This window comes from Chiloscyllium plagiosum, chromosome 24 (assembly GCF_004010195.1).
Source record: "Chiloscyllium plagiosum isolate BGI_BamShark_2017 chromosome 24, ASM401019v2, whole genome shotgun sequence".
Lineage (NCBI taxonomy): Eukaryota > Metazoa > Chordata > Chondrichthyes > Orectolobiformes > Hemiscylliidae > Chiloscyllium > Chiloscyllium plagiosum.
In genome coordinates, this window is record NC_057733.1 from 52,235,215 (window position 1) to 52,258,923 (window position 23,709).

The window sequence follows — 23,709 nt, forward strand, 5'->3', positions numbered from 1 at the left end:
GATCCACTCCACCCTCCCATCCGACCTATCACCTTTACCCTTTCCTCCATCCACCTATTGCACTCCCAGCTACCTTCCCCCCAACTCCACCCCCGAGGCTTCCAGCCTCATTCCTGATGAAGGGCTCCTGCCTGAAACATCGATTTTCTTGCTCCTCAGATGCTGCCTGATCTGCTGTCCATTTCCAGCACCACTCTAAGCTTGTCACTAAGATAATTAATGAGCCAAATGGTTAGTATTTTGTGCATTGTTGCTTTTTCCTGAACTCATCTATACTTCTTAAACTAATCTATAAGAAACATAAGTTGCAGTAAACAGCATAACAGTTTGCAATGGTCAGTGTAAACATATGGATTACTCTTAATATTCCCTGTTGAACTGTTTTATGATAAAAGGTGCAGTATGCATTGTGGATATCATGTTGCAGCGATAAATGTTCCTGGGTCTAACTTGTTCAGAAAAAATTGAAAAGACATGAAAGAAAGAAGGGTGGCAGAATTGGTTAAGGAGAGCATTGCAATTCTGGAGAAAGGGGATGTCTGACAGGGTTCAAGGACAGAATCAATTCGCCTAGTGTAGTCTACAGACCACCAACTCGAGGAAAGGATATCGAGAAACAAACTTGCAGGGAAAATTACAGAGATGACAACATTTTGGAATAGTTATTATGAGACACTTTTTAATTACCCAAACATAGACTGGGATTCTGGTATGAAAAGAACATCTGGAGTCTTAGTGTTCTTGGATTGTATTCAGAATTTCCTACAGCAGGATGTGTCAAATTCATCTGGAAAAGATACAGTTCTAAGGAAGGGTCACTCGACCCAAAACGTTAACTCTGACTTCTCCCTACAAATGCTGCCAGACCTGCTGAGCTTTTCCAGCAATTTCTTTTTTGGTTTCAAAAAGGAAATGTTGTTGGATCTGAGTCTTGGAAATTAGGTGGGCCGAGTGGATAAATGGTCAGTGGGGAGCTATAGAAGCTACTAAGCATTAGGATGGTGGAGAATGACAATGCTCTATCTAGAGTAAGCAAAAATCAATTGCTAAATAGCTGACTTCAATGGGGTAAGATCACAGCTGGGCCAGACAGACTGCAATGAAAGGTTGACGAGAAACGTTGTAAATGAGCAACAGGTTATCTAATAAAGAAAAGATAACTCGGCTAGCCAAGGCATGTTCCCTCAAAAGGGAAACGTACAACACACAAATCACGAACTCCCAGGATGATAAAGGAGATAGAAATTATGATAAAGAAATAACAAAAAGTTTACTTATAACTGGTGTGAGGTAGAAAATAGAATTGAGAACCAAGAGGAATATGGAAGATTCAGAGGGAAGGTGAAAAACATATGAGAGAAGCAAAGAGGAATTATGAGAAAAGATTGGTAGCCACATAAAGGGGAATTTCAATATCTTCCATAGGTATATAAACACTAAAAGAGGAGTAAAAGAAGGAGGAGGGATTAGAAACCAAAAAGGGGATTTACACTTAGTGGCGGGGGTAAGGCTGAGGGATTAATTTAATACTGTGTATCTAACTTTAAACAGGCCTTGGTGACAGAGAAGGAAACTCTGCCCCTAGAAGAGTTCAAAATGGATAAGGAAGATGTGTTGGATAGACAATAGGCCCTTAAATTTGACAAAGCAGCAGGTCTGAACATCACACCCCTATTTCAAAAGGTTGCAAGGATATGCTCAGCAATTACAAAATGATCAGTTTAATATCAATTGAGAGGACGCTTATAAAACATATTTGGGATAGAATTAGGACTGTAAGAGATCACATTTTTTTACATTTTTGGATCATGGACTAAACTGCCTTAAAAGGAGGGAATACAAGAGTTTGTTTGCCATTTTGGGAAAAACAAGCGAAGCTAACTGTGGCACATGAAACAAAGTTACTCTTTTAGAGACAGTGTGCCCAAACCTTGCATGAGTTCAAGACAATTCTACCCAAAGAAAATCTTAAGACTGGATTTTCAATTGACATCAGTTGTTGACAGTTCAAGAGAGCAGAGCAACAAGCCTTTGATTGGTCAGGTAGCATTTGTCATTGCACTGCCTGGAAGTATGGTGGTGAGACAGGTTCAATTGAGGCGGTCAAGAGGGCAGTGGATGACCGCCTTCTTCAATGGCCACTTCTGTGATTTTGTAAACTTATTAGATTAGATTACTTACAGTGTGGAAACAGGCCCTTCGGCCCAACAAGTCCCCCCCCCCAGCATGGCCAATTCACCTAACCTGCACATCTTTGCAGTGTGGGAGGAAACCGGAGCACCCGGAGGAAACCCACGCAAACACGGGGAGAATGTGCAAACTCCACACAGTCAGTCGCCTCAGGCGGGAATTGAACCTGGGTCTCTGGCGCGATGAGGCAGCAGCGCTAACCACTGTGCCACCGTGCCGCCCACTTACAACCCCAGTTCCATTCATTTTTTCTATCAGAATAAATTTACCACTTGATAGAATGTGGAATGAGCCAAAAAAATCATAACTTAATAGCAAGGTACCTCTATTACCCCCAAATCATGTCAGATGTTTGAAAGACATATTTCGTTCTCCACAGTACAGTAGATTAATTTAGCAAGACTAATTGATGATTCTAAACCTAAGAATACTGAATGTTAAAATCCTGAAAACATGCATTATTACCATAGCTAAGGTCAACACTGCCAAAAGATCTGAGATCACTCACCTGTTTTGACAGTCTGTGCAAGATATTCAGTTCGTTTCTGGAGTAATGATTTGAAAAGTTTTCGAACAGGAAACTCTGGATTGGATGACCTAATTTCTTCAAGTAAACACTTCTGGATGTCCTGGGAGAATTCTGTCCTTGAGGTAGATATCTGGAGAAATTTTAAATCCATGTGATTTCTCATAAAATGAAAGACAAATTTTGAAAAGGCAACAATCTCCCACAAATTCCTCTTAGACAGCGACCAATTTGTGCAGTGAGCTCCCACAAATCAGCATTGAAATAAATTACCAGACAATCCATTTTGGGATGCTTGTTGAAGGATATATATTTCCCAGGACCTCAAGAATAATTCCGAACCTCTTCTAGGATAGCACTGTTGCCTTCCAGCACTAGGGACCTGGGTTCAATTCCACCCTTGGCGGACTTTGTGTGGAGTTTGCATGTTCTCCCTATGTCTTCATGGGTTTCCTCCAGGTGCTTCGGTTTCCTTTCATGATTCAAAGATGTGTAGGTTAGGTGGATTGGCCATGCTAAATTGCCCATAGTATCCAGGGATGTGTAGGCTTGGTGGATAATGCTTGAGAAATACAGTGTTATAGGTTTAGGGTAGGGGAGTCCGGGTAGGATGCTCTTCGGAGGGTCAGTGTGGACTCGATGGATTGAATCACACATTATGATTCTATGAGTCTGCAAATAGCACAATGGGACACTATGTCTACCAGAGAGCACAGATGGGATCTTGGTTTGGTATTTCAGCAGGAAGTCTTGATCCATGCCCAGCTGATTCAGAGGTGAGTGTTACATTGAGCCAAGGCTGACAGAAAGGCAGCTAACCTACACCGAGGTCTCTGCTACTAGTATTCTGAACATGTGCTCAGTTGGCTTATCCTCCATCCTTGTGGAAAAAGACTTGGCCTCCAAAATGATGTGGGAGACACTGCAAACACTATCTCAACTGAACAGTGTAGTAATTAAATATCAATACAATACTTTAGAAATGCACCACAAGGCAAACTAACCCCAGTCCAAGATGCAGTGATGTTGAATGTGTATTTCACTTCAGAGAAATCTCCAAGGGCAAGGGAGTCTTTCAGAATTCTTTCCATTCCTTCATTCATATCCCGGAGATGGGTTAGAATAGTAGACTTGGGCCAAGCTAGATCCCATAACAGTGAAACTAGATAACAAAATCAAAACCATGCTCATTAAAGTAATTCTGGCTAATTACAATAAATAAAATTATGACATGATCTCATGATGTGCTAAGTACTACATGCCAGGGCAATGTGTGGGAAGAATGCCCAAAAACACTCAAGATAGATTTTACTGTAGGCATATTATTGTATGGGTAAGACTTTCCATATGAACAGTTTACTTACCTCCACCTCAACTAAACATACTGAGCTGAGTCAGTGCATGACTTGAAAACTGCAACACAAGTGCATTTACAATAGCACAGCTGGTTAGTTTTTAGTATACTGGTATATAGAAATGATGTGGAAGGAGGTCCGATCTTGAAAGCTGTCATTACCAGTGGAAGAAAGTTATCACATTTCAGGATATCTTGGCTATTCTTCCAACTAAGAATTTATTTTTAAAATAAGTTACTCAGAAACAGACTCTCTAACACAACAGTTCTCTACTGTGATGACAATTAGTAGCAAGTTGAAACATTTAGCTAAATAACTTCAAGCAAGGGAAATATGTTAAGAACTCTCCCTAACTAAACAGCATTCAAACAAATCATCCTTTGTGGTCTGCATGAAGTTTTTCTTCCCCAAGTGAAGGCATCATGACAAATTGGAATGGCAGGCATACTGATCAACCCATAGCCATGAAAGATTCAAGAGCTGACTCAATTTCAGGGCCATTTGGAACAGTAAAATCAAAATGGCAGAAGCTGAGAGTGTTTACAAGCATACAAGATTGATGGGCAGGAAAATATTAGTTAGTTCATCAATTTGTCTCTCACATTTTGATGGATGGGCCATTCAATTATGCAAACGTTAGAGTGCTGGAGATGTAACTAAAGATGCATTTGCAAGAAAATGAGGATGTTAACATAGAAGTAAACCATTTGTTCCTCATGTTTGTTCCACTGCTATTCATGGTTGATCTGCATCTTAACTGTTAAGCTTGTTTTGTCTCTCTACTCTTCTGAGAGCCTTTACTAGCAAAAACTGATAATAGCATTACTTTTTTTTTTATCCTTTGTCAAACAAATACAAGCCATGATCATTAACCTCAGCGATGGATTAACATTAATTATTTGTACATGTCACCTTACTGTGGAATAAAGCAACCTGGACTCCAATCAATTATGTCTCCATCATTGTTAACTCAAAATCCATCTTGATTAAGATGGGGAGACAAATGTTTAGAGAGAGAACTCCATTCTGTGGGGCAGAAGCAAAATGCTGGAAATCTGTACTAAATGCAAGAAATTCTCAGCATATCAGGTAGCATTTTTAAAGAAAAACAGAATTAACATTTCATGGCTTTCTCCAAACCCATTTTAGGTTTTTATTTTAGAGTGTGGGCCTGGAAGACTTGAAGCACAGCCAACCAGTGATGGGGTGAAGACACAGAGGCAGGTAGACACTAGAGGTCAAAGATAGAAGAACAGCAAGTTCTGAAGAACTACAAGAGATTTAAAAAGTCAAAAAATAAGAGAGTGAGAATCTTAAATTGATCAATGGCTTTCTCTCAGGGAATTGTCTGGCTTAGAAGGGTGGAGGGCGCTGGGTGATGGTGTCAAGGTTGGAGGTTGGTTGATGCTACATGCAGTGACAGTATATGGTAAAGAATTGTCTTTGATTGGAAGCTGCTCTTTTTCTGTCCCTTCTTATATGCTTGTAAATTTACATCGGGTGAAAGAAGGTATAGAGTCTTAAAAACAATCAAAATTAAAAATGCAAATTAAGAAACACTATCCCCAGATCTGCTTTGAGAACACACTGCCACACAACTCTACTTCTCAAACTTAAAAATCTCACCTTGACTTTTTTGCTGAACATGAACGACAGTTTGGAAAGCAGTGCTTGCAGCAGAGTAGACCTCCATCACTGCTGCTGTCTTTGCGATGTGTTTTTTCAATTTATCTGGTAATCCACTCATCAGAAACTGACGCTTAGCTCTAAATTGTTCAGTGCCCTGAGAATTTTCGGAGCCATTATAACTTTGTAAAACAAACAAAAAGTGTATTAGATTTCTTTTTGACATTTCCAACATAAATTCTCTCTCACCTTTTCAGCATGCAAGAATTGTTTATGTATAGAAGCAGCCACCTAACAGAACAGGATGAATTCTGGTATCTTTGCCATGTTGGCGAAACGTTTCTCAGGTAGAAACATATAACAATGGTTGTTAGTATTTATATAATAATTATAGTAATCAGTGAAGGAACTACAAATATAGGAATAGGTCATCCAGCCCATTGAGTATGTTGCACCATTCAATTGGATAATGTCTTAACTATCTATCTACACTACCATGAAATCCAACAATGAAATGCTTAACATCTTGGCCTAACAAAATTCTCACTGTTTAAATGTTTAACTGACCCCTTGCCTCAGTAGATGGAGGCCAGAAAGTGAGAAGTAATGTCATTGGATTGGTGATCCATAGGCACAGGCTAATGTGTTGGGAAAATGTGTTCAAATCACACCATGTCAGGCAGTGGAATTTACATTTGATTAAATAAAAAACCTGAAATTTTTAAGATAGAATGATAACCAAAATGAAATCAAAGTTGAGGTACTTCAGTTATTTGGAGACCCGAGAAATTGAAATAGCTGTCTCAGGAGAGAGAAGATTGAGGGGCCATTTAAAAGAAATATAAATGGAGATTACAATAGAGTAGATGAAAAGCAACTGTTTACACTGGGTGGTAACTTGTAAAAGGGAAGTAAACACCTGAAAAGAACCTCAGACTTGTCGCCTATTGTAAATTACCTTTCGTTGTTGTGGTTCTGTTCACTGAGCTGGGAATTTGTGTTGCAGACGTTTCATCCCCTGTCTAGGTGACATCCTCAGTGCTTGGGAGCCTCCTGTGAAGCGCTTCTGTGATGTTTCCTCCGGCATTTATAGTGGTTTGTCTCTGCTGCTTCCAGTTGTCAGTTCCAGCTGTCCGCTGCAGTGGTCGGTATATTGGGTCCAGGTCGATGTGCTTATTGATTGAATCTGTGGATGAGTGCCATGCCTCTAGGAATTCCCTGGCTGTTCTCTGTTTGGCTTGTCCTATAATAGTAATGTTGTCCCAAGCAACATGAGTTCGACTGGGACAACACTACTATTATAGGACAAGCCAAACAGAGAACAGCCAGGAAATTCCTAGAGGCATGGCACTCATCCACAGATGCAATCAATAAGCACATCGATCTGGACCCAATATACCAACCACTGCAGCGGACAGCTGGAACTGACAACCAGAAGCGGCAGATTCAAACCACTACAAATACCGGTATCCGTTTTTGGCGAATACATTGTATAGGTGTTCTTCTTCCTCTTTTTGCAGTTCTGGTGTACTGCAGTGTGTTGTGGCCCTTTTGAACAGTGTCTTGATGCAACTTCTTTTGTGTGTGTTGGGGTGGTTACTTTCATAGTTTAGGACTTGGTCTGTGTGTGTGGCTTTCCTGTATACCTTGGTGGTGAATTCTCCGTTCGGTGTTCTCTGTACCATCACGTCTAGGAATGTGAGTTGGTTGTCCTTTTCTTCCTCTCTAGTGAATCGGATTCCTGAGAGTGTGGCGTTGATGATCCGGTGTGTGTTCTCTATTTCTGTGTTTTTAATGATTACAAAGGTGTCATCCACATATCTGACCCAGAGTCTGGGTGAATTGCTGTGCTCTTCCAGCACCACTGATCCAGAATCTGGTTTCCAGCATCTGCAGTCATTGTTTTTACCTCGTTGAATTTGCGGTAAGACTGTTTGTTCTAATCTTTGCATTACTCTTCTGCTATGAGTCCAGAGATGGGTGAGCCCATGGGTGTGCTGGACCCAATATACCGACCACTGCAACGGGCAGCTGGAACTGACAACTGGAAGCGGCAGAGACAAACCACTATAAATGCCGGAGGAAACATCAAAGAAGCGCTTCACAGGAGGCTCCCAAGCACTGAGGATGTCACCTAGACAGGGGGCGAAACGTCTGTAACACAAATTTCCCAGCTCGGCGAACAGAACGACAACAACGAGCACCCGAGCTACAAATCTTCTCACAAACTTTGATTATCTTTCGTGTCTGTGCTCACCTATTCCATTCCCTGCCTTCCCCAGGAATGCAGCATTGTCACATTCCAAATGACCTTCAAGCGCCTTCTGAATGCTTTGATTCAATCTGCCGCATCTTGACTGTGCATTACAAACTTAAACCAATAGTTGTAAGAAAAAGATTTTCCTCATCACTTCTGCTTCTTTCACTGACGACTTCAAATGTGTACTCTTTCTTTCTCAATCCTTTCATGAGTGTGAGCATTTTCTCCCAATTTACACTGCCCACAATTCCCATGGGTTTTTTTTTAAATTCAGTCACAGAATGAGGGCATCGCTGGCTGGGCTAACATTTATTGTTCATCCCTAATTGCCCAAAGGGCAGTTAAGAGTCAATCAAATTGCTGTGGGTCTGGAGTTACACGTAGGCTACACCAGATTAGGATGGCAGTTTCCTTCAGTGAAGGACATGAATGAACCAGATGGATTTTTCCGACAATCGGTCATGGTCATCATTGGACTCTCAATTCCAGATTTGTATAGAATTCAAATTCACCATCTGCTGTGGCAGGATTTGAACTTGTGTCCCCAGTACACTAGTTGAGTTTCTAGATTAACAGCCCAGTGATAATACCACTTGGCCATTGCTTCCATATGTTGAGCATTTTTATCAGATCTCTTTTCGACCTTTAATATTCCAAAGAAAACAAGCCAAATTTCTCAATCTTCAATAAACAAAATGCTCATCTCTGAACCCACTCTCATAAACCTCTTTTGCACTCTGTCACATCCTTCCTCAAGTGAAATGCCCAGAACTTGATGCAATACTTCAGCACAGGCTGAAATAATAGTAATATAAAAGTTCAGCAATAACCTACTTGCTCTCGAACTCAATGCACCTATTAAGAAAACATAGGATATTATATGCTCAACCTGTCCTTTCATTTCTTATGCACATGTGCACCCAGTGCCCTCTGCTCCTGCAACCGTCCCCTTCAGAGTTGCACACTTAATTTTAAATTTTCTTTTAGTATTAAGGGGGAGACAACCAAGTGGAATTAATCAACAGTAAGGAGGTTATGAGTTAGCTGTAATCAACTTAAATTAGGCACAGCTGGAGTACTGTGTACAGTTCTGGTCACCATGCTATAGGATGTTGGCTGGGCTGAAGCGATTCAGCTATGAAGAGAAGCTAGATAGGCTATTTTCCTTCAAGCAGAAAAGGCTGAGGGGGTTACGTGATTGAGGTGCGAAAAATTTCAAGGCATATAGAGTAGATTGGGAGAAATGTTTCCCATGAATGGAGGATTATAATTAGACCTTTTAGGCAAGGAGCAGTAGGTTTAGAGGGGATTTGTGGAAAATCCTTTTCACCCAGAAGGTTGTTGGTGTTTGGAATTCACTCCCTGAAAGGATGGTAGAGTGAAGAACTCAAGAAGTTTAGGAACTGTTTTGATGAACACTTGACATGCCAAATATACAAGGCTACAGGTCAAGCACTGGAAAATGGAATTACAATACGTGAACTTTAGATGACTGGTGCAGACCTGACGGTCTCCTTCAATGCTGTAAAACTCCACGACTCTAACTCTTCCAGAAAGTTGGCATTGGCACAAAGGGCTGAATGGTCATTGTGTTTTTTAATTCGCTGAAAAGGAACATATATTGCTAATAGTATACTTACGTGCTATCGTCGACGATGGTGATTGGTCCCAATGGTACATATTTGACTGCTTTTTTACCACAAAATATGGAAGCAACCTTGAGTTCAGCTAAACCAAAACAAAATTAAAACAAAGTTCCCGTATAATAAAAGTAATTTCATGCATTGAGAAAATGCTGTTTGTAGAATGGCTTGATTGTAATGCACAGGTGCAATGGGAGTAAACATTTAACAACATTCACCTCTCAAGGGTAGTTAGGAATGAACAGTCGTAATCTCCTTTGAATGGCACTCACATTCCATACAAGAATAAAAATAAGACTTGTTCTATCTACTGATAGCTATACTGCCACATTTAATTTGAAGGACTTCCACTCATATGGGGAGAGCAAAACAGGAAAGTATATTAGACGTGAGACAATAAGCCTAACAGGGCGCAGTGCAGCATAGATAGCAGGTTTGAGAAGAGTTAAAACTTTGCATTACAAAATCATGAACAAAGAACAAGAGTAGACCACTCAGCCCTTTCAGTCTGCTGTCATTCAATAAGATCATGGCTGATTTGATGTTAACCTCAACTTTACATTCCTGCATATCCCCAAAGTTTCATCCCTTTGACAATCAAGAGCCTCTCGACCTCTGCTTTAAAAATATTTAAAGATTCCATATCCACTGCCTTTTAAGGAAGGATATTCCAAGTACACTCAAACTTCAGAGAAATTTTTCTTTCTTACATTAGTCTTAAGTGGGTGGCTCTCTATTTTTTAACTATAATCCCTATTCAGAGATTCTCTCACAAGAGGAAATATCCTTTCCACTTCGACAGGGTCAAACTCCCCGAGAATCTTATGTTTTGGTTAAGTTTCCCGTGACTTTTCCAAACTTCAGAGTACAGACTGAGCCATCTAGCCTTTTCTTATAACGCAATTCCCTCATTACATTTATTAGTCTTCTAGACCTTCTCTAAACTGTTTCCAATAGATTAACATCCTTCTGTTAAGTGTGGTGAACAGAATTGTATGTAGTACTCCAGACGCAGTCTCACCAATGTCCTGTACAGTATAACTGATACATAACCTCTCTGCTATTGCATTCAATTCCCCTTCCAATAATCTATAACATTCTATTTGCCTGTCTTACATGCACATTAACTTTGTGACTCATGCACTAGACATTCAAAACTCTCTGCATCTCAGAAATCTGCAATCCCTCACCAATTAGATAATACATTTTGTTTTTATTCTTTCTGCGAACGTGGATAGCTTTGCACTTTACCATGGTATACACCATTTGCTAGATTTTATCCCACTCACTTAACTTATCCATATCCCTTTGTAAGGGGATCATAGGCTGCTCTCTGAGAGAGAGATCCCGGGTGCAGAGTTTAACCTGAGGTTCACCACACCTCTAATGATGGGAGAGCTTCAGGTGGGACCTTCATGGTAACCTCAACTGGTACAGGAATTGAACGTGTGTTTTTGGCATCACTCTGTATTGCAAAGCAACCATCCAGCCAAATGAACGAACTGACCTCCAATCTCTTCGTAGGCTCTTTTTTGTCTTCTTCACAACTCACTTTCCTATATTTGCATCATCAGCAAACTTAGTTATCTTACCTTCAGTCCCTTCTTCCACATCATTTGTGACATTCTGCCAGCCTGAAAAAGGCCCGTTTATTTTGTCTGCTTCCAGTTAGCCAGCTACTCTTCAATCCATGTCAATGTTACCCCCAAGACCATGAACTTTTATTTTACTTAATAATCTTTGATATAGCACCTTATCAAGTACCTTCTGGAAGTAAAACATCCACCGGTTCCCTTTTCTTCAACAGCACAAATTACTTCTTCAAAGAACTTCAATAAACTCATTAAATATGATTTATCTTTGAAAAAAAAACATATTAGCTCTGCCTGATTGCCTTGAACTAATCCATGCTGCCTGTTATAATGTCTTTCATATAGGTTCTAATATTTTGCTTCTGTTAAAAGTAACTTAACTGGCCTGTCGTTTCCTGGTTTCTGCCTCCTCCCTTTTTTTTGAATAAAGTCAAATTAGCTATTTTCAATCTAAAGGAAACTTTTCTGAAGCTAATGCGTTTAGAAAATTAAAACCAACACATCAACTATCTGATTAGCTACTTCTTTTAAGATCCTAGAATGAAAGCCACCAGATTCTAGTGACTTGCAGTTCTTGCACTGATTTCTGAATAATTATTTAAAGACTCTAATTGAATCTTATGGCATTGTTGCATTTTCAAATATGCATGACTGGTTAACTTCAAAGCTTTCAAACAAAGTACTATAGAAAACAAATTCACAAAGAACAATAGGGAACATTCCTAATTTTTATGTTAATAAAATATTGTGATTTATTTCATAAAGGTCAATTAGGGCCCAGTCAGTGCTACCAGTAAATAATAAACAAAGGCTTAAGAGCATGCTACAAGAATACAACTTACTTGAAAGCTTTGGATAATGTTACAAATGACCTGCCCAAGGTCAGGTTTTCTATGATCATTCAAAAACACCATCGGCTATTAACAAACTTTACACAATAAAGTCTCTTCATTACAGAGTCTGTTTATTTTTTGTAAAGTATGCCAATTTCTTAATGTAAACAACTTTGGATTTGTCACATCCAAAGCTACTCTATTGCTCTCCTGGCTGGTTTCCCATCCAGTTCAGATCCTTCAAAACTCTACTGCCTGTACCTGATTTCCACTGCATTCAATAGTCACTAACTGAACTGTACGAAGTAGAAAGGTGTGGTGCTGGAAAAGCACAGCAGGTCAGACAGCATCAGAGGAGCAGGAGAATCGATGTTTCGGGCATAAGCCCTTCATCGGGAATTTTGTGAGAGATTACACAATCATACAGTGTGGAAACAGGCCCTTCAGCCCAAATATCCACACTGACCCTCAACAGTAACCCACCCAACCCAATCCCTTATCCTAACTGTGCTATAATTACTCCTGACTAATATATAAAACCTACACATCCCTGAACGCTACGGGCAATTTAGCATGGCCAATTCACCTAACCTGCACATTTTCGGATTGTGGGAGGAAACTGGAGCACCTGGAGGAAACCCACGCAGACACGGGGAGAATGTGCAACCTCCACACAGACAGATGCAGGAGGCTGGAATTCAGCTTGGGTTCCTGCAGCTGTGAGGCAACAGTGCTAACCACTGAGCTACCCAATAAAGAGAAGGGTGGGGCTGAGGGGGAAGGTAACTGGGAAGGCAATAAGTCAATGGAGGTGGAGGATAATGGTGATAGGTTGGAGGGGAGAGTGGAGCGAATAGGTGAGAAGGAAGATAAGACAGGTAGGACAATTCAAGACGGCAGTGCTGAGTTGGTGGGTTGAATCTGGGATGAGGTGGGGGAAAGAGGGGAAGATGAGGAAACTGGTGAAATCGATTTTGATACCATGTGGTTGGAAGGTCCCAAAGCGGAAGATGAGGTGTTCTTCCTCCAGGTATCAGGTGGCTTGGATTTGCTGGTGGAGGCGGGCCAGGACTTGCACGTCCTTGGCGGAGTGGGACAGGTAGTTGAAGTGGTCGACTACACTGCAATGGGGTTGTTTGGTGCATGTGTCCCAGAGATGTTCCCTGATGTCCTGTCTCCCCAATGTAGAGGAGAACACATCAACAGCAATGGACACATTAGATGAGGTGGTTGGGATGTGCAGGAAAATCCCTGCTGAACGTGGGAAGATCCTTTGGGGGCTTGGACGGAGGTGAGGAGGGACATGTGGGAGCAGGTTTTACATCTCATGTGGCAGTAAAGGAAGGTGCTGGAAGTGGAGGGTGGGTTGGTGGGTGTGTGAACGTAACAATCTGATAGGGGTGGGGAGGGAAATATATCTCTGGTGATGAGGTCTGATAGTAGGTGGCAGATTGTATTTGTAGGTGGGTATGGGGGTGGTGTTTGCGAGGAGTTGTAGTCCAGGTGGCTGTGGGAGTTGGTTGGTTTGAAGTAGATGTCCGTGTTGAGTTGGTCGCCAGAGATGGAGATGAGAGTCTAGGAAGGAGAGGGAGATGTCGGAAATGGTCCAGCTCAATTTGAGGTCAGGGTGGAAGGTGTTCGTGAAGTTGATGAAACTGTTTAACCTCCTCATGGGAGGTGGCACTGAGATAGTCATCAGTGTAGAGGAGGAAGAGGTGGGGAATGGTACCAGTGTAACTGCGGAAGATGGACTATTCCACATATCCGACAAAGAGGCAGGCATAACTGGGGCCCATGTGGGTACCCATGGCTATCCCTTTGGTCTGAAGCAAGTGGGAGGATTCTGAGGAGAAGTTGCTTAGGGTGAGGACCATACTCCTGGACTTAAGAGTCACGGTTCACTCTTTTCAATTTTTTAAACTCCTTCATTCTTCCAACAGCTTCCCCTAAATAAACTCTGTTCCTCTGACCTTGGCATGTCATGTGACCTCCACATCCTTCACCTCACTAGTAGTAGCAATGCCTTTTATCATATTTACTTCACCTTCCTAAAGTCAAATGAAATTTACAGAAAAAAAGTAGACCATTCAACCAAACAGGAAAAGTTGAGGACTGCAGATGCTGGACTTTCCTGATGAAGAACTTAGGCCCAAAACGTTGACTCTCCTGCTGTTCGGATGCGGCCTCATCTGCTGTGCTTTTCCAATGCCACATTTTGATTCAACCAAACAGGTCTATCACAGTGCTTATGCTCCAAACAAGCCTCCTCCTATATTACTTTATTCAAAATTAACAGCAAATCTTGTAATTCTGTTCTTGCTCATATATGTATATATCCTCCTTAAATGCATAGGAACACAGTAGGTTAAGTATGTTTTGTCTTTCAATGAGATCATTTGTGACCTACTGAATACACTTGCCCCAATTCTACATGACCATATGACTACTCTTTCATGAGACAGGACAACTAGTGGAAGTTTAATCAGATGGCACCATGCCTCAGGTGGGAGGAGAAGCTACAGGGAGAACCCTTCATGGTAACCTCAGCTGGTGCAGGAACTAAACCTAACTATGTCATTACTCTGCATCGCAAACCAGGTATTGAGCCAATCAAACTAACCAATCCTTTGGCTTCAGCAGCTTAGGAATATGAGAAATTATTTCGTGAAAACACAGAAGATGTACTCTTCAGTAAGTTACCAAACAGAAAATCTAGAGAACCATTTGGACTAAAGAATAAAACTATGGAAAATTTGTGTAAAAATATATCTCTTGGTTGTTGATGATATGTTACCTGGATTCTTTCCTAAGACATCACTTAAATTTCTCAATTTTTTGGTTTTCTTTCCATGTTCAATTGTACTGACCAAGTCACTTTCTTCACTTGCATTCAAATTAATTGCCAAGTTCTGTACAAAACAAATGCAAGAAATTTAGAATGTAGCTATTAGGCTGCAGTGGTGAATGAGACACAGACCATCATATGTAAGATTACTACTACGGTTATCATAGACAAAACCATGATTCTACTGAAGGGCTTCCATCTCGGATAGCAAAAATAAATCAAACAAGAACCGCAAAAATAAAATCTTGTGCATTGGCAGCAAACAGGAATTTCAGTGAATTTGTAAAATAGTACAACTACTACTCAGTTAAAAAAACAAAACAAAACATTCAGAACAAGAGTGACAAAAAGAGACTTGAATGCAATGATTCCCTTTGGAATACAACCATTTAATAGTAACCCTCCTCTCTTAAAGGACTAACTGGGAAGATGGGATTGACCTGGGAACATTCAGAATGAGTGACAGCACACTCTATTAATCTGATTTGCTGTTTGTGGAATCATGTTTATTGGCAAAACAGTGATTGTTCTTGGGAGTAATTCACAAATTTACTTGTGAGTTACTTCTATTTCTCTCTGACTGACTGGCTGGTTGGCTTATCTTCCAACTTCAATCCAATTCCAAGCATCAAATTAAAACTAGGAGATATCTCAGTAGAGTAAATGAATAAATAAATGTTAAGTCAAGACCTTGTCCAAGGAGGAAGGTACTCAGCAGAGACAAGGCCATCCCAGACAGAAAGCCATCACAAACCACGTCTGCACACATCATTTTGACCAGCATTAATGATGACTGGGAGCAGGGCCTGAGGATGATCGTCTTGGATAAAAACAAACACCTATGGAGTGTTCTTTTGTGGGGTGGTAGATATCAAAATGCTAAAGCATAACTTTGGCACGTTGAGAGCTAGCTAAATGCAATGATAGTGATTGTTGAAAATTATCTTTTTTAAAGAAAAACACAAATTTAGGTGAGTTAGAATACTCTTATTTCGCACAATTAAATCAGATAAAAGCCTTCGTCACATCAGTTTGCACAGTTAGAAGGATGTTAATAAAGTAGCATTATATTAATATCTCGGTTGAAATTGAAACATCAGCCCAATCTGTCTGTGCCAATATTCATGAATGAATCTCCTCTCAGTTCTCTTTTACATCACTCATCAAAAAGTTGATTATTTTTACCTCATCTATTTATTCAGTTTTTCCCTAAATTTATTTGCGCTATTGGCCTCATTAATGCCACAAGGTAGCAATGCTACATTTTCACCAGTCTCTGGGTAATTAAGTTTCTCCTAAATTCTCTATTGGATTTATTACTGACCACCTCATATACATAGTTTCTAACTTTGCTCTCTCCCACCAGTGAATATATGGGTTATAAGATACCATTTCTGTATGATGCTGTAACAAAGGCCAAAATAGATGAAGAGTCCAATAATTCACAAATATTCATCTCCCAAAAGATCACATCAATCAGGAACAGTCACATTTTGCATTAGATTGTAACATTTCATTTGACAGAAATACTTGTCAATACACTGAGGGCCAGCTCTCCCTCAAACCAGATGGTTAAATCCCAAACAAAAGGGATATACATTTGGGATCGTTTATCATTCTGTTTTATTTTATGATTTGTCAATTTAAGACAGAACACCAAATCACACTCACCGCTTTTCAAATATTGTTTTATTTTCCTTTCATGAAAATCTTAAATTGCTAATACCTCAGTCCTATGATACTTCTCATCAGATTTGGCCTGCTGTCGAGATGATCGTCTCAGTGGTGTGATGGATTCGACAGGACTTCGACTCTTGCTCTGTGCTTTTGCTTTTTCAACCAACTTTTTTGCTTTGACCATATTCTTGGATTGGCACATCCGCTAAATAATAGAAGAATACCACTACATAAATGAGAGAACAAAGATCTTGCACTTGTATCACAACTTCCACAATTCTAGATCATCCTAAAGCACTTTAAAGTTGGAAATATAGGAAACCTGGATGCTAATTTGCAGATACCAAGCTCCCACAATCAACAATATTATAATTATCTGATAATTTGTTATTTTAGTGATGATGGTTGAAGATTCAATATTGGCCAGTACACTGGGAATATACCCAACGGCTTCACATCCTTTCTAAAGTGCAGTGCCCAGATTAGGCAATATACCAGTTGAGGCCAAACCATGATTTATTAAGAGTGTTGTGTGCAAATTAGCTGCCAGGTTTTCCACACTTCAACTGTGTCTATATATATCAAAAGTATTTTATTAGCTGTAATGTGCTTTGGAATAACTGTTGAAGAACAAGCCATTTTCCCAGTGCCCGGGCTAATATTTATTTCTGAATCACTTGCCACTAAAATTACAAATGATCAGGTCATTATCATATAGCTGATTGCAGGAGGTTGCTGTCTGCACATTAGCTGCCAGGTAATGGAATAAGTAATAAAAATAACTTTTTGGTACTCTATAATTCTTTTATAAAATATGAGGGAGATGATGACATAGTGGTCTTATTGCTGGACTGTTAATCCAGACCTGGGTTTGAATCTAAATTCAATTTTAAAAATCTGGAATTAAGAGTCTAATGATGACCATGAATCCATCGTCAATTGCTGGAAAAACCTAACTGGTTCAATAATGTCCTTTAAGGAAGGAAATTGCCATTCTTACCTGACCTATATGTGACTCCAGACCCACAGCAATGTGGTTGACTCTTAAGACCAAAAGATATACAAACAGAAATTAGGCCATTTAGTCCATCGAGTCTGCTCTGCCATTCGATCATGGCCGATAGGTTCCTCAACCCCATTCTCCCACTTTCTCCTGGTAACTCTTGATCCCCTTGATACTTAAGAACCTATTGATCTCTATCTTAAATATACTCAATGACCTGACCTCCACAGCTTTTTGTGGCACTGAATGTCATAGATTCACCGCTCTCTGACTGGAATAGTTTCTCCTTATCTCCATCCTAAAAGATTTTCCCTTTACTCTAAGGCTCGGGTTTTTGTCTCTCCAACCAATGGAAACTTCTCAATGTCCACTCTGTCCAGGCCATTTAGAATCCTGTATGTTTCAATTAGATTCCGCTCATCCTTCTAAACTCCATCGAGTATAAACCCAGAGTCCTCAAAAGTTCCTAATATGCTAAGTTTCCATTCCTGGGACCATTCTCATGAACATCCTTTGAACAACCTCCAGGGCCAGTACATCCTTTCTGAGATGTGGGGACCAAAACTGTGTGCAAAACTCCAAACTCTGGCCTGACCAGAGTCTTATGAAGCCTCAGAAGTATATCCCTGCTTTTATATTCAAGACCTCTCAAAATAAATGCTATTATTGCATTTGCCCTCTGAACTACTGACTCAACCTGCAAGTTTACCTTGAGAGAATCCTGGACTACAACCACCAAGTCTCTTTGCACTTCAGACTTCTGAATTTTCTATCCATTTAGAAAATAGTCCATACCTCTATTCTTCCTACCAAAGTACGTGCTCTCACACTTTCCCACGTTGTACTCCATCTGCCACTTCTTTGGCCATTCTCCGAACTTGTCCAAATCCTTCTACAGCCTCCCTGCCTCCCCAATGTTAGCTGTCCCTCTACTTATGTTTGTCTCGCCTGCAAACTTAGTCAGAATGCACTCAGTTCCTTCATGTAAATTATTAATGTATAAGGTGAAAAGTTATGGTCCCAACATTGGGAACACTACTTGCCATCCCAAGTAGGTCACTTTTATCCCCACTCTCTGCTTTTTGCCAGATAGCCAAGCCTCTAACCATGCTCGCACCTTGTCTCTGACACCATGGGCCCTTAGCGCAGTAGCCTCCGGTGCGGCACCTTGTCAAAGGCCTTCTTGAAGTCCGATTAGTTAACATCCGTTGGTTCTCCTTGGTCTAACCTGCTTTTTACTTCCTCAAAAGAATTCTAGCAGATTTAACAGTCCTCTGGGCAATTAATGATGGGTAATAAAAGGGTAAATAACCAGAAATGCCCTCATCCGATCAACGAGTAAAAAGAAAACACAGGATACAGCAATGAATTAAAAAAAAACAGATCCCATATATTTTTAAATCTGCTTTCTTAACATGCCATCCCACCTTCAATGATTTGTGCACTTCAATCTCAATGTCTTTCTGCTCCTGTACCCAGTTTAGAATTGTATCCTTTATCTTTCCATGGTCTCTCCTTATTCTTCTTGACAAATATACTTCTTTATATTTATGTGCATTTGATTTCACTGACTACTAGTCCACCAACTAACTAAAAATTAATTAAGCTCAATCAATTCAAATACTGAATTTTCAGATCTCTGCATTTGAAATCATTTTATAGCTACTTGTATATTTTCAAAATGTGAAATACTTCTTATAAAGAATTTCAACCATATTTTGAAACATCATTCGATCTAAGCTGAATTAAATCTATATTTGAAAAGGACAGCATTATATCTCATAGGTACATAGACCCTTACAAGTGCTACATTTTTCAACTTTGCATAAGGTTGCACACATTTTCATAACAATACTCTCATTCAAGAGAAAAGGTTACTTTAGAAAGTACAAACACCTGGTTGCTTCTGGGAGTAAATTCCACGTTCTCATCTGTTTTCTTTGTTTTTACGTCAGTTTTTGACCGAGTAATTCGTGTAAACTTCATTCTGAAAAGCCAGTACATTCAGTTAAAACCTCATTCCACAGTTTGGTCACAATGTAATTTTACGTGAAAACTTCCAATATTACAGCTACAATTTATGCTGCCATATTATATACACAATTACTTAAAATATTATATTATAAAACCAAATTTGGTCATCCTAACCATTGTGCCAGTGTTTCACTCATGTTTCCATGTCCCCTATGTCTTCTCTGCACATTAACATATCTTTCCATTTCTTTCTTCCATGTTTATCTAGCTGGCTTCCTCTTAAAGATATGCATATATTCATCACCTCAACTACTTCATGTGGTAGCACGTTATACATTCTATTCATTGAGCAAAGCCTGATTCATAAAAGTCTAGAATTTACACATGGCATTCCAATCCTGTATGGGCAGATAAACCGCATGCCCAGTGAAGCACAGGTTTAATGTAGATGCATGAACATAGGAATAATCAGCCACTTAAATCAGTTTCGCCATTGTATAAGATCGTGATTAATCTATATCTTAACTCCATGTACCATTTTTGCTTTAGTTTCCTTGGTAAACATACCCAGCAAAAATCAATCACCCTGAGCCTTGAAAATATCAATTGACCTAAGAGGTTACCTGCATCACATGCAGATCAAGCCATTAAGACAAATTCAGAACAAATCAGTGCCACATCATATCACAAGTGCTACCCTCTTCAAGCCCTCTCATGCGCCATCAAAATGTGATGGCATACTATTCTCGCCTGTGATAATGTCATTTTTGGACTGTCAGTACAGGCAAGGTATGCAATCAACAAGCACAACTTTAACATTCTTCCCATGAGAATTGAGATGTTCTTAATTCATTCCCCGAAATTGTTCCCATTGCTACCACACCAACAACAGATTTACAGACATCTAGTAGTTCAGCACAGTTTTATAACCCAAGACAAACCTCACAATTAAATGGATACATGTTTTGTCACTATTAACGTAACAAACTGCACTTGCACATACATCTGCTATTACACTACACTGGCACCTTTCTGATAAAACTGGAATCTATAAACTCATTGTCCTCTTCATACACTGGGCAGTACATTTTAATAAAAGCTCAATGTAGCTTCCCCATTTCATAATATGGGACTTTGGATTTGCTCCAAATATTTAGGGAGATAAGAAATTATACCCTTACTATTATGTGGTATCTAGATTGTTCAAAATAAAGAATTACAATTTCTCATGCTGCAGACTGCAAAATAAAAATCAATAATGTAATAATCTTCAATAATAATGTTCTTGTATGTCTCTCTCGCTATTTACACAGTACTATCCACCACTTCCCATATTAACACCGCTCACATGGCACATGTATCCTGACTTTTCATTAAGCAACACATTCCAAACAGTTGCAATACTATGCAGTTAAAGCCACCAGGAAGGGTAGCAAAACTGTACAGCTGGGTAAAAAATAAGGGTCATCCTTTCATTAAAATATAGCAGAACCATACCAGCTCCAACCAACACTGCAACAAAGTGGAGACTTGAAATCATATCACCTGATTGGACTTTTGCTACAGGTCATGGGAATCATTTCTGCTTTGTAGATGCTGTTTTCTTTGGAAGACCAACGTGTCAATTTTGGAGTTGACTGACAAGCTGGAACGCCCAGACAATCCACTCTGATGGCTTTATTTGGTGTCAGGCAATAGTTCAAAGCATCTCTTTGCTGTCTAAGGCTCCTCCGCGTAGTTCTACAAGTTTCACTTGATCGTGTTGTTGTTGGATCGAAAGGCATTGAGTCTCTTGATTCTTCAGTTGTGATATTGCCCGGATTCAGATCAGAATTAAATTTATCTTCTGCTTTATCACAATCATCTCGATTTTTCCATTCAGCTCTAACTTTTCTACGTTTTAACTTTTTCTTCTTCTTCTTCAAAGTTGCACCTATAGATTTTCTGCTTTCCACACTAGAGTCTTTACTGCCTTGGCTTGACATCTCAGCATTTGTAGTCTGGATGAATTCCCCTTTTCCCTTCTCAAGACGAGGCTCATCATCACCACCTTCACCTTGTGCTAAATCTTGCTTGCAGGCTTTTGATTTCTGCGTTACCTTTTTAAGTCTGTTTTTTGCCTGATCTGAAGAGGCTGATCGCCTAAAAGCATTCATAAATTGTTCCCTTTCAGCTCGACTACACTTGGCCTTCATGGGACTCTTTTCAGTGGCATCCAATACCAATAACTCCAACTCCTCCTCTGCTATCACCACGTTAGATCTCCTTGCAGGAACTGAATCAGGGGTCTCAGCAGGATGCTGGCTGAGCTGTTGGATTTCAACAACTTCGCTTTCAGAATCTGCTTTCTTTCTCAAAAAAATTGAGGCTATTTTTTTTGGTTTCATTTTGGAATTTTGAGCTGAGGTAGATACAGGACTAGAATGAATTTGAACATGGACAGTTACGGTTTTTGGAGAAATTGGTTGAGGAGAAACTGAACTCATTTCTTCTAATAAATTGGGAAGCTCGTTACTCTCCTTGATTATCTCAGAGTTGGCCTCTGCTGTTTTTTCTGCTGAAGGCTCTTCAGTTCCTTGATTCTTCATAAAATCTTCAAATGATACAGTCACAGTGCTGTCATTTGCCTGAGAAGTCTCATCAGTTGCTGTTTCCAAATTTGTCTCACTGAGACATATTCTCTCATTTTCACTAATCATGGGAATAGTAGCCCCTTTAGATTTTGCCACTTCAACTCCCCTCTCACAGTAATCATCTTTTGTCACAAGTTCAACATCTGACTGTCCTGAAGAACCTTCAGGTTTACTTGTAGTCTTTCTTTTCCGTGTTTTTTTGGAGATCTTTTTACTTGAATGATCGACAATTTCATTGCAGATATTCTTTTTGTTCTCCCCTTTCATCTCTCTTTGTGGAGCACTGGAATCCAGATAAACACTTTCCTCATTCTCTGTGAATATATCTTGGCTCTCTGCACAAAGCTGAGCAATCAATGCAGCTGTATCACTCCCAAGAACTCCAATGCCTGATCTTACATCACACACCTCTCCAACACTACAGTTACTAGTATCACTGATCTCAACAATCTTCTGGCATTCATTCAACTTCCGACTTAAGTTAGTTCTTCTGAGTCTTTTCCCCTTTAATGTTTGGGGTTTCCCTTCAGAGACCACTACTGATTCTTTATTATGGTCTACAGATGTTACCACTGAATTCTTTCCTTCACATTCATTGGATGCAATTGGAGCAACATTTCGTCCGGGAGTTTTCTTGAAGTAATCCATTATGTTACTGGATTTTGGTGATGGAAAAGCTGTGTCAATGGATTTGGATACTGGTGAAAAGTAGCTTGTGATCGTTTTTGTATAGGAATCCTCTGCATCTTTTTTCTGTTTCTTGCATGGCTGTAAAACAAACACATTGAAAACGTTCAGCAGCACATAATCACTAAATTGAGAAGCTTGTTACTTTCCTTGATTACCTCAGTCAGCCTCTGCTGCTTTTCCATGTTGAAGGCTCTTCAGTTCCTTAGTATTACACCCCTTTGATCCTGTCAAGTGTAAGGTTATCCACTTTGGAATAACAAATAATAATGCGGAATACAGGGTTAACGGTAGGGTTCTTAGTAAGGTGGAGGAGCAGAGGGATCTTGGGGTCTATGTTCATAGATCTTTGAAAGTTGCCACTCAGGTGGATAGAGCTTGTAAGAAGGCCTATGGTGTATTAACGTTCATTAGCAGAGGGATTGAATTCAAGAGTCGTGAGGTGATGTTGCAGCTGAATAGGACCTTGGTAAGGCCACATTTGGAGTACTGTGTGCAGTTCTGGTCGCCTCATTTTAGGAAAGATGTGGAAGCTTTGGAGAGGGCGCAGAGGAGATTTACCAGGATGTTGCCTGGAATGGAGAATAGGTCGTACGAGGATAGGTTGAGTGCTAGGCCTTTTCTCATTGGAACGGCGAAGGATGAGGGGTGACTTGATAGAGGTTTATAAGATGATCAGGGGAATAGATAGAGTAGACAGTCAGAGACTTTTTCCCCATGTACAACAGAGTGTTACAAGGGGACATAAATTTAAGGTGAAGGGTGGAAGGTATAGGGGGGATGTCAGGGGTAGGTTCTTTACCCAGAGAGTGGTGGGGGCATGGAATGCGCTGCCTGTGGGAGTGGCAGAGTCAGAATCATTGGT

At 40.0% G+C, this 23,709-nt stretch overlaps 1 protein-coding gene across 5 annotated transcripts in view; it reads right to left on the minus strand.

Annotated features, from left to right (window-relative positions):
- Nucleotides 1-23,709, minus strand: part of atad5a (ATPase family AAA domain containing 5a) — a 54,177-nt gene that overhangs the window by 29,479 nt on the left and 989 nt on the right. For all 5 annotated transcript variants that reach the window (XM_043715118.1, XM_043715120.1, XM_043715121.1 and 2 more), the window contains exons 3-10: nucleotides 21,070-22,925; nucleotides 19,447-19,537; nucleotides 16,597-16,752; nucleotides 14,820-14,934; nucleotides 9,598-9,685; nucleotides 5,698-5,879; nucleotides 3,721-3,878; nucleotides 2,699-2,849 (exon numbers count right to left, since the gene is read on the minus strand). In XM_043715118.1, the coding sequence (XP_043571053.1) occupies nucleotides 2,699-2,849; nucleotides 3,721-3,878; nucleotides 5,698-5,879; nucleotides 9,598-9,685; nucleotides 14,820-14,934; nucleotides 16,597-16,752; nucleotides 19,447-19,537; nucleotides 21,070-22,925 (2,797 nt within the window). The remainder of the gene's footprint in view (nucleotides 1-2,698; nucleotides 2,850-3,720; nucleotides 3,879-5,697; nucleotides 5,880-9,597; nucleotides 9,686-14,819; nucleotides 14,935-16,596; nucleotides 16,753-19,446; nucleotides 19,538-21,069; nucleotides 22,926-23,709) is intronic.